Here is a 12,065-nt window from a genome sequence, read left to right on the forward strand (position 1 = left end):
TGGATGCGGCCCGCTGAGTATGACTGCAAAGTTGCCGGGAAGGGCTCCAGAGGGGGCAACTTACCCCTGGGGAAGAACGTCCTCGCGGTCTGGTCCGACACGATAGTGAATCCAGATCTGGAGTCCACCTCCATGTCGCACAGCTGACCCTCAATCTTCACCTTGACGTGTGCCTTGCCTTGCGCTGGAAACTGCACGACCCTCCCATTGATCTCCGTTACGTAGTGGCAGTCCTGTAGAACGTGGGTTGCTGTGGGCGGTCTGCGATGCTCAGTCTAGGTGCTCCTGTCGCTCCCAACGCCGCCGATCTACAGACCCTGGCGATGTGACCTGTCTTCCCGCACGTCCGGCACATAGCATCCTGGAAACGACAACTCTTCCGCTCATGGTTTCCGCCACAACCAGGGCACCTGCCTCGGTGATCTTTGTGCACTGTGCAGGCCTGACACACTGACTCGACCCCATGGACTGGGCTCTGGCTCGAAGTAGCCTCTAGCTCGTCCATGGCATGCACAACTTCTATCTGTGGCTTAGGGGCCCTGCGACTGGCATCAAGCTCCTCTCTTTCATAATTCTCCGTGGCGGTGGCCTCCTTCAAGGCTGAAGCAAGGGTAACCTCTTCTTTAGCCACGATGCGTCTTCTGGCTTTCTTGCTGCTCAGACCACCGATAAAACGATCCAGGAGAGTCTCTTCCAGATCTTGGAAGTCGCAGTGCTGAGCGAGCTTCCACAGTTCAGCTAGAAATGCAGATACAGACTCCCCAGCACGCTGCTGCCTCTTATGAAACTCCATCCGCCGGGCCATCTTGGTCTCAGTAGGCACCAAATGGCTTGTTAGGCAGGCAAGAATATCTTTGAGAGATGTCTCACTTAGCTTCGCTGGAGCAAGCAATGCCTTGGCCAGTGTGAAGATCTCAGGCCCACAGTAGCTCAGGAATGTGGCCCTTCTTTTGCTGGCATCAGTGATCCCTTGAGCCACCGCGAAGAACTCAAAGCGTTTGACGTAGTCTTCCCACGTGTGGGCCTCTGATGGCTGGAAGGGCTCCAATACCCTTGGACTCTCCATTGTCCTGTGGGCAGGGTCGGCTTCTCAGCTGGCCAGTGAGTCTTGTTTTAGCTTCAATCCGGACTCTGAGGCAGGGCTGCGTTAACCGCTCCTCAGCATTCCGGATCCCACCTTCGTCGCCAGTTGTTGTGATGTGGGGTTTGTGATTTCAGCTCTCTTGACATAATATGCTGGAGACAGTTCTCTAGTAACACTTATTTATTAAAGCAAACAAGACTGAGACTTGAGGAGGGGAGAGCTACATTTATAGGGACAGGGAACAAGCTAGAAAGGATACATTTTGGAGGGAACTATATCAGGCAATCACAGTCCTGCCTTTTGGAGGAAACCAATAAGACAGAGGATCCAAATACAGCAGCTTAAATGAACCAATAGTAGCTGTACCCTCTGGAACCAAAAGGCAGTTACTTTACCCTAATGCAATACAGACAATAATAATACAGATATAAAATCCTTTGACTCAATACACAACAAAAACACTGAGGGATCATGGGGTATGAACTCTTCTGTGTAAGGGGGCAAAGGCCATATTATGTTTGACTGCAGACCTTCCTCAGGCCTAATGTAGCCTGATAGCTTTTAGTTGCCTCTGTTGAGAAGATAAGCTTCTTACTCTCACGGGAGGTTTAAAATCTCACGCATTCTTTCCTATTTTCCTGATGTTTGTTGATGCTGTGGAAATGTATCCCCCCCCCCACGCCAACTACTGTTTTAAGATTTATTCCAGTGTCCTTACCTTTTCAGGAATCGTTTTCAGATATAACAACTTTAGAAAACATACCCCAAAAATTACCTTCCCCAACCCTCCCTGTTGAGCACAGTAGTGTCATTTATTATTATACAGATGTTTCCAAATTAAATGAAGGTGTCTTGCCATGTCCCCATGAGTAGTGAGTGGTCGATAATCATGTTTCTTTGTTAATGTATATGAAATAAATCTAAACCATATTACATAAAAAATTTCTGTTCTTGTATTTCCCCCTTGATCTTGAACTTTGTTGGTCAACTTTTACATTAAGTGTGGAAATACAAGGTCCTTTCCATTAAACTTAGGTGTCTTTAATACTGACACATACTGTAGTCAATGCTGAAATACATTTTGTTTTGTTTTCAAGATGCTCTTGCTGTTGTGATAGAAGTGGCTAACCATGCTAATGACATCATGAAACAGGGAGTAAGTATCTCAGTCATGGAATAATGATGGTGATAATAATTATGATTATAAATATTATTTATCTATTAATCTCTTCCAATGAGGCTTCCTGTAGTGATTTATGATATAATATTAACATATATAAAAGCCACATATATAAGAAAAGTCAAATGAATAACATATAAATTTTAAAGCATATATATTATATCATCCATTTAAAAGAACAGCCCAAATACTATCAGTTCAAATACTATACAGACAAAAACTAGGATAAAGACTTCCATTTTGAAGGCTTTTTGAAAGGACAGTTTAATATGGTTTTCAGCAGCTTTGTGGTGTTTTATTTCTCTCTCTGTCTGTATTTTGCCATTTTACTTTAGCTGTATACTAGTAAGCCCAACTTTGTGGATATCAGTTCGAACCATGGCACATTTGTATTGCCTGGAAAGCTCATAGATCTCTAGATAGAAGACATGATTATACATGACTTTAATGGGTCACTTGAAGCAACTTCAGTTTCTTTACAAATGAGAAACAAGGGAGGGAACATGGAGCTTTTTACTGTTATGGGAAGTGTGTGTTAAATTGTGGAGGCCTGTGTGTAGAGCTAACCCTGCAGTTTTAGGCCCTAAGGCTTAAATCTCCTGTGTTCAGCTCCTTTAATTCAGCAAATATTACTTTTCGGATTTGTGTAGTTTTTTTTTCATACTGGTACACATCACAGAATATGGAAGTGTGTTTGACTTCAACACTTCTAGAGCCAATTAGAGTGAGCAACCTGTGTGGCTCCCTGGTGTTCCCAGAGGATTCTTCCGCCATGGAACTTTTCATCAGTTTGTTTACAAGAACTTTATTTATGCTTCCACCCTCTAGGACAACTTTCAGAAACTTATGCAAATACAGTACAGCTTAAACGGTCATCATGAGATTGTACAGCCAGGGAGGGTAAGTTCACCAACAAGCAAACAGTAGGTTGCGAAAAGCAAACAAACCTTAGTGTGTGAAAACTACTTTTATGGCCCATTTATAGGTTTTAGTTCTAAAAGGGAAAAGGAAGATCTGGGGTTTCTTTTTCTTTGTTTCATCAGTCACCTCCATCTGTGACAGTAACTCTTGCTTCTGCAAAGGCAAAGGTGCTAATTCTTGTGATGGGAATAAGACAAACAAAGGTTTGTGCCACTTCTGTAGCCCATTAGTCTAGTTTGTAGTGCACTGTGGGGGTCTGCTTAGACCAGTGATGGCCAAACTTGGCCTTCCAGCTGTTTTGGGACTACAATTCCCATCATCCCTGACCACTGATAGCTAGGGATGATGGGAGTTGTAGTCCCAAAACAACCAAGTTTGGCCATCACTGGCTTAGACCAACCTTGCTCAACCTGGTGCTGTGCAGATATTTTGAACTACCAACTCCTATCATGTAGGCTGACTGATGGGAATTATATTTCCATATGTTGGAAGGACACTAGGCTGGAAAAGTCTAGCTTAGGCCAACCAACCAAACATTTGTCCATAAGAGCAAACTCCTAGGGGCTGAGGTCCCTTTGGCTTCCCCAATAAAATATTTGAGGGGACCCCCCCAAAAAAAAACATTGATGGGTATTGCCATACAAATGGTGTGTGTGCATCAAGTCATGTAATTGATTAGGTGGGGCAGGGCTTACCTTCTCCCCGCCCCCCCCCCAATATTTTATACAAGTTGGCACCCCATATTTGCCCAGGCCACATTACCATACTGCCTCTGGGCAGAATGAGTAGGTCCCATTCCCACATGACTTGCAAATGCAGCATCCTGGCCTTACAGACTACTTCTATTACTATTAGTAGCTGTTCCTCTCCTAGCAATCTCACCACCGCTCTTTTAGCAGTGCCCTTTCCTGTGTCTACAGTATTGCTCTGTTGTCTTATTGGGCGCTTGACTAGTATGTACTTAATACTGTGTTTGAAAATGGAACTGTTCTCGCACTCTCCTTGGGAGAGTTTTATACTCCTAGCAGCTGACTACATTTATTTGCTTGCTTGAATGCCCAGGTCTTTTTGAAAGAAGGAACGTTGATGAAACTGTCCAGGAAGGTTATGCAGCCACGAATGTTCTTTTTGGTAAGATGCCATGGATGTTTTTACATACCTAATGCTTAGAGTGATTTCATAATGGTGCAGTCTGTCCCCACTGCAATTTCAAAAACAAAAGCTAGCAACTCCAGTTAATGGTTTTGAATAATTTATATTTCAGTTTATACTATCATTGTCTCCTTTTCACAGTGGTTTTATGAATAAAGCATCTTTTCTCTCTTGCTTGGTGGTTTTTATGTAGCATTTATTTTTGAAAAATGTTCTGCTCAAAGTCTGAGGTTCTCTTTCAGATGCTTCAGGGTCTTTGATCAAATACAATCAAGGCAACTCTTTAGCATTTAGCTACACTTGTAATGTGGTTCTTTTAATCCTAGACTAATGTTATTAAAAATGATTCTTTGCTTATCAAGGAAACAAGGACACACTGCAAAAGCAAGTTTCTAATATTTAAATTGCCAGACCAGACCTGAATTTGATTAAGCTTCATGCATTCAACATCACTTGAGTTAACTTGCAAGAAAAAATAATAATGGTTGTTGTTGTTAATGTTAATGATGATAAATGGTCCCAGTGAATTTTGACCACAGCGTGGCTTCCTCTGCATGGAACTTAATGAAATCCTTGTGCTGAGCAGCCTACACATGGGGACCTGAGGAGAAAAAGGTCACAGGATGTTCCTAACAGAGAGGACAAACTTGGGTCACCCCTTGCCTGGCTACAGAATATTGTTATGGGCCCAGCATAGCCTGGGGATGGGGACAGCCTGTCCTGCTTCACCACCTAAGGTGGAAGGGGGATGGGCCCCCTGCCAATCCCACCACTTCTGTCATCATCAAATCCACACCCACCCACCCACTGAAAGGGGGACATTCTGCAAGGCCTTGCTACTTGTCTTTTCTGCCCCAGGGGCAGGAAAAACAAGAACAATGGGGGAACAAAGAAGGCAGAAAGAGGGCAGAGATGGTCTTTTGCACCTTGCTCTGTGTCGGAGGAAGTTGATATGTGAAACGTACAAAAGTCCCTATATGTTATATGTAATTTCAGTTACTTTTTAAAAATATTTATATTGCAGTTTAATGATGCTCTGCTGTATACAACTCCGGTACAGTCTGGAATGTATAAACTCAACAACATGCTGTCACTGGCTGGAATGAAAGTGAGTAGATAAAATTTCTTCTGTAACATGTTTTTGTCACTCACAGCTTGAACGCCTGCCAAGACATTTAATGTGTGCTAAGACATACTATAATGCTGATAAAGAGTACAGTCTTTCATTTACTGATAGACTTTTATGCTTCTTAACTTGCTTGAGAGCCAGTGTAGTGTAGTTGTGAAGAGCGGTAGTCTCGTAACCTGGGGAACCGGGTTCGCGTCTCCGCTCCTCCACATGCAGCTGCTGGGTGACCTTGGGCCAGTCACACTTCCTTGAAGTCTCTCAGCCCCACTCACCTCACAGAGTGTTTGTTGTGGGGGAGGAAGGGAAAGGAGAATGTTAGCCGCTTTGAGACTCCTTAAAGGGAGTGAAAGGTGGGATATCAAATCCAAACTACTACTCTTCTTCTTCTTCTTCTTCTTCTTCTTCTTCTTCTTCTTCTTCTTCTTCTGTGTATCTTTCCCTGCTTCACTAATAGTCCCAGGGTACATTCATAGATAAAAAAATGTAACATCAAGTCGAAAATATACAATCTCATAAAACTGTATTAGTTTGTGATCAAAACAATTTAAAACAGTATTCAGTTGAAGGAAGATACCTTATCTTTGTACAATACAGTTCACCACAGTCCCCCGCCCTTCCCCAAAGGCTATGCCAACAAAATACATACTGTGCAAGATCTGTCTTTGAGGAAAGAGCACTCCACAACCTGGGAAGGAGAGTACTGCAGAATAGGCCCCCTCTCATACTACTGCTCTGAGAAAAAATGGCCTGGTTTACATGTTACGTTAAGCCAAGCTATGTCTTAGCATAGCACAGACTCCCAGGGAGGAGATCATGATCACTTTGCCTCTCTGCAGTAATTTTGCTGCTGTACCATGCTGAATTTAGCCATGGCTTGGCATGTTGTTTGAACGCAGGCTTGTGGTTTAAATCCCTCCAGACTAACCATGAGCAGTAGCCGAGGATTGTTCTTGGTTTATGGCTCATGGCTACTCTGGAGAGACCAGAACTACGAGCCCAGATATGGATGGCATGCTAAAGTGAAGGACTGAGGAGGAGTGAATCTGCCACGATCTCTTCACTGGGAGTTGGTACCTTCACTCTTAGGCATGTTTCAGCTTACTGTGATGTGCGAACCAGGCCAGATATTTTCATCGTTCCAATATCTGGGTTTCCCAGATTAAAAGCTGTTTTTTTCTCCTGCAAATGTTACTCCTTTTGTGTGTGTGTTGAAATTGTCTTCTGCTTCTAATTTCTGAAACTACTGTACTGGCTTGTTACGCCTTTTTCCTTTGCTAAGCCTTTTGAGATGGCAGGTTGACAGAACGTTTGTTTTTCTTGTTTTACAACTGGATTATTCATTCTTTTTCCTTCCTAGGTTAGAAAGCCAACCCATGAAGCTTACCAGAATGAACTGAACATAGAAAGTGTAGAGCGATCTTTCATCCTGTCAGCAAGGTATGCCGTTAGGCACAACATTTTGTGTATTTTGATAACAAAGTATTGCTTAGTGCTTTCTCCTCAATATTTATTGGGTAGTTAAATGTTGAGATAAAAGGATAAGCTGCTTAGTTATGTTGGGTGTGAGAAAGTTGCTTTACAATCAGCTACTAGACCATGTTCAATGTCTTGTTGTTAACATATAAAGCCTTAAACAACTTGGGACCTGGTTACCTGAAAGACCACCTGCCCTTAAAGAGATGTGTAAGATCACATAGATCAACTGGGAAATTTTTACTTTGCAGCACCCTACAGAATGTCATAGAGTGGTGACCTGAAAACGGGCATTTTCTGCTCTTTCCCTGTAATATGGAACGCCTTCTCTCTGCCATACATGAAGTAGCGACCATCAAAACTTTTTGCCCAGGCTTTCCCTGTCCCAAGAGATTGGACCCTGCTTTATGTATTTGAATCTCCTGTATTTTGTTTGATTCACTTTTATGTTTCTCTGTTTATATTGCTATTTTATTGGTTTTACATTATGTTTTTGTTTTAATGATACATTACTTGGTTGTTAGACTGTAACATTAAGTGGTATATAAATGCTTTTAAATAAACAAATTGCCATATGTGTTTTACCCCCAACAGTTCTGCCACGGAAAGAGATGAATGGTTAGAAGCCATCTCCAGGTCAATCGAAGAATATACAAAGAAAAGAATCACTTTTAACCCCAGTAAAAGTATTGAAGAGGTATGTCCAAATTGTTGCTTGTACACACTGTATGGCAGTGATGGTGATTTGGGTCCATAGACCTGTTATGTATGCCAAAGGCACAAGTGTTTAATGCCAGGAGAAAAGGCTGGTTGTTTGTCCTGTGTTGATAACTGTTACATAGCTAGTGTGTTACTGGAGAATGATTTTTCAGTAGTACAATAGGAGAAACATCTTAACAGTAAGAACACTTCAACTGTGGAATCAATTACCTAGTAGAGTGATCGTTTGATGAAGGCCTTGTGGGTCATCAGAGTCCCACTTGATACTTGACCCTGGAAATCCAGAACTAGGGCATAGCCAACAGATAATCTCCAGCATGAAGACCTCCAGTGAAGGAGAGACCATTACTTTACCAGGTACTTGGTCCCATTATTGAACTACTCTTACTGTAAGTTTTAAGAAAAATAATAGGGGTGGGGAACTTCTGACCGGCAAGCCTAGTAAGGCCCAACAAGGGCTGTGATTTGGCCTGCAGGCCATTTTCTTCAAATTGCACTCACCTGTAATGTCATGTGTGGGGCAGGTAAGGATGTAGCTACAAAAGAACCAGGAGCTTAAAATGAGCTCCTGATTGTTCCTTTGCATGTGTGGCTCACTGATGGCTCCATTCATCTCAATGGCACTGTGAGCCCCATTGGGACCAACTGCATGAAGGAGTTCTCTGTCAGGAACTCCCTTGTGCAGCAGAAAGGGCTTGCTGTCAGCAAAACCCACTTTGCCCATTTGCTGGTGCGATTTGGAATCAGCCTTCACCTGCAAATGGACATTTTCTCTCTCTCTACAGTGTCCTGCCCTGCTGGTAGGTTTTAGTTCCCCACCAGATGCTTGATAGTAAAGTAACAAATTAAAACATTTGTTAAAACATGCTCCTCTTGGGGAAGTTTTCTGCAATTGAATCTCAAATATATGCAATAGGCCCAAATGATCTCCTCCCCCTATGCCTCCTTGATGAAAGCTTTCTGTCCCCTTCCCTCCCCACACCCCCAAATTCACACTGAAGTCTGCTAAAAATAATTCAGTTCAATTTCATCACCTGGTGAAGAGTTGTAATATGTACAGCACTAGTTAGAAAACTAGAACATCATGGTGGTTGTTTCTTTAAGTCTGTAATCATGTGAGATTTTCTTTCCTCTCTCCCTTAGGCAGACCCAGAAAAAGAGACCGAAGATAGTCCTATAGGGTCAAAGGCGCCAATCTGGATTCCTGATACTAGAGCTACCATGTGTATGATCTGTACTAGTGAGTTCACACTCACATGGAGAAGACACCATTGCAGAGCATGTGGGAAGGTTGGAAACATTTCACAGCCTTATTGTAGCTATTAATCAAAATATTCAGTGGTTGGACTTGACTGCTCTGCAGCCTGTTAAGGAAATATTGCAGTTTTGATAAGATCACACTGCGGTGCATTCAGTGAGCCGGGGAAACTTTCCTATCAGTCAAGCCACAATTTTGGCTTTTCAGTCTAGGGGGGAAAGCAAGTAACGGGGGAGGGGGGAGACATGATAGAGATGTGCAAAATGATGTATTATGTGGGGGAAGTGGATACAGAAACATTTTTCTCCCTCTTTCATAATACCAGAATCTGAATGAAGCGGAATGTTAGAAGATTCAGGACAGAGGATATAAAAAACGTTTTTCATACAATGCATGGAATTTGCTTCCCCAAGATGTAATGGTGTCCAGAAACTCTGACGGCTTTAAAACAGGATTAGAAAGAAATCAAAGAGGATAAGTGCTATGACTGTCTGCTTGTCAGGGTGGCTATACATTGCTTCCCGTATTGAAGGTGACACGCCTTTGAATACCAGCTGCTGGGGAGCCTGAGTGAGGATATTGTATAGGCATCTTAACAGTGCAGAGAAAGGATGCTGGACTAGATGGGTCATTGGCTTGGTCCAGCAGGACTCTAATAGGAAAGCTCTCTGATTGTTTTGAACCACATATCTTAATCATCTTAAAATGTTAACTAGAGGTGTGTGGTGTGTGTGCTTCATGTTTCTTTTTCCTTTCCAGATAATCTGTCAAGCTTGTTCATCAAATAAGCATGGGCTAGACTATATGAAACATCACTCTGCAAGAGTATGTGACCATTGCTTTAATGAGTTACAAAAACAGGGTAAGGTAAAAACTTTGTCTAAACCAGCTTTTCAATTTTTGATGCTTCTGTTTTTGCTACAAACATATTTTAAGGGCATGTAAACCCCTTAAGTTGGAGAAATCTTCATTTCAGCATGGCTTGTAGTGGCACAATTTTATGAGGATTAAATAGAACAGAATCAAATTCCCAGAAGACCATAATAATGCAATATCGTTTTAGTTTTAAAAGTGGTTCTACAGATGAAAATATGTTGCTCAGATTAAATATCCTTTCCTGCTTTGCTCATGTTTTACATAAGTGCATGGATTAACTCACATTGCGTTTTACAGTTGATTTAATATGGATGGCAGTGTTAGTAAAAGCTTACATCCATTTTGCAGCAGTTTTGAAAGAGAATATTGTTTTAATAATCACCCCCAAATACTTGTCCACCATCATGCTGTGCTCAGAAGGTAGGCTTGTTCACTGAAAATGGGACCATAGGTTCAAGCACATTCAAAACTGCAATATAATTGCTCTAATATGTACAAATAGTATGTGAGAAACTAGAATGACAATAATCTCAGGGTGGGCAGATGATGTGCACTTAAAACTTGCAATTCGTGAAGAAATTCACTTTAAATTGAGGTTTCCATTTGTATGAAGTACAAACGTAACTTTTTCCATTTCAGATAAGCTGAACACACCTCCTAAAAATGGTTCCCCAGTAAATCACAGAACCCCGTCTAGCACCTTATCCACAGTGTTGCACAGTATCCCATCTGGACGAAAGCAGAAAAAGATCCCAGCTGCTCTTAAGGAAGTATGTGTTACATAGTCTAAGTATGAAATTATCTGTTTTTATTAACTGTGTCATTGCTAATCTTTAGTAAAATGCTTTTAGAAGGGATATCTATTTGAGTAGGGCCTCTTACTTTTTTTAGTATAGACTTATAGTAGGACAGATAGTTGAAATATATTTAGTCAAGTGTGGTTAAAGATTAATTAGCACTGTGCTGCTCTCTTGGTGCAACCCATTGCTACTATCAAATCTCCTCTGCCCCAGATATTTTATTGCCCTGTGTTACCTGTCTCCAATTCCTTCCATGGCTAGGGAATTTGAATTGAGGGAAGCATGGTGGAATAAAACCTTTCTCCCTCTTACCTCTTATTATGGGACCAAGTACATGACTTGTTAGATTTAAGCCAGGTACAAACCAGGGATCCCAACGCTAACGTTTAACTTTCAGAGTTAAACTAAACTTTGCAAAAATTCTTCTGGGCACATAGATGGAAGAGATGACTATGTGAGGTCTTTGGTTTAGTATGTCTCGCCAGAGTGGTGCATGCTCTGGTTATCTCCCACTTGGACTACTGCAATGCACTCTACGTGGGGCTACCTTTGAAGGTGACTCGGAAACTACAACTAATCCAGAATGCGGCAGCTAGACTGGTGACTGGGAGCGGCCGCCGAGACCATATAACACTTGAAAGACCTACATTGGCTCCCAGTATGTTTCCGAGCACATTTCAAAGTGTTGGTGCTGACCTTTAAAGCCCTAAACGGCCTCGGTCCAGTATACCTGAAGGAGCGTCTCCACCCCCATCATTCTGCCCGGACGCTGAGGTCCAGCGCCGAGGGCCTTTTGGCGGTTCCCTCATTGCGAGAAGCAAAGCTACAGGGAACCAGGCAGAGGGCCTTCTCGGTAGTGGCGCCCGCCCTGTGGAACGCCCTTCCAGCAGATGTCAAAGCGATAAACAACTACCTGACATTCAGAAGACATCTTAAGGCAGCCCTGTTCAGGGAAGTTTTTAACGTGTGATATTTTACTGTATTTCTGGTTTTTATGGAAGCCGCCCAGAGTGGCTGGGGAGGCCCAGCCAGATGGGCGGGGTATAAATAATTTATTATTATTATTATTATTATATGTAGAAACCTGACCATTATATTTCTTGTGCTTCTTTTGCAATTGGTGAAATACCAGTGATTTGCACAAACATTTCTATTTTGGTCACCAGGTTAAAAAGAGTGGGAAGGGCTGTCCTTCGTACCTTCCTCTCTACTTGCTTCAATATTCTTGGGCAAAGTACTTGTGCTCCAGTAGGCCACATATGTTTTTGCAGACTTCCATTTATACAGTTGTATTAATATTCTACTGCACCATGTGGGAAATGAATAGTCACAACGCAGCATTCCCAAAGTGAAAGAGAGAAATAGAGTCTGTTAGAAGGAGGAGACTGTTCAGGAGACTCATAGAAGAGTTATAGAAAGAGATGGCAGAGATGGGGGGAGGCTTCCACAACGCTGGGTATGATTTTTGTGAA

The 12,065-nt window shown here is 42.3% G+C and overlaps 1 protein-coding gene across 1 annotated transcript in view; it reads left to right on the forward strand.

The window, feature by feature from the left end:
- The window catches only part of FGD6 (FYVE, RhoGEF and PH domain containing 6), a 58,258-nt gene that overhangs the window by 39,031 nt on the left and 7,162 nt on the right, over positions 1-12,065 (forward strand). Inside the window, exons 10-18 of the mRNA XM_083698553.1 lie at positions 2,182-2,240; positions 3,093-3,164; positions 4,248-4,316; positions 5,362-5,445; positions 6,824-6,903; positions 7,534-7,636; positions 8,803-8,949; positions 9,677-9,779; positions 10,433-10,563. Coding sequence (XP_083554679.1) covers positions 2,182-2,240; positions 3,093-3,164; positions 4,248-4,316; positions 5,362-5,445; positions 6,824-6,903; positions 7,534-7,636; positions 8,803-8,949; positions 9,677-9,779; positions 10,433-10,563 — 848 coding nt within the window. The remainder of the gene's footprint in view (positions 1-2,181; positions 2,241-3,092; positions 3,165-4,247; positions 4,317-5,361; positions 5,446-6,823; positions 6,904-7,533; positions 7,637-8,802; positions 8,950-9,676; positions 9,780-10,432; positions 10,564-12,065) is intronic.

This window comes from Podarcis gaigeae (genome assembly GCF_964106915.1).
Source record: "Podarcis gaigeae genome assembly, chromosome: 10".
In the NCBI taxonomy this organism is placed as follows: Eukaryota; Metazoa; Chordata; class Lepidosauria; order Squamata; family Lacertidae; genus Podarcis; species Podarcis gaigeae.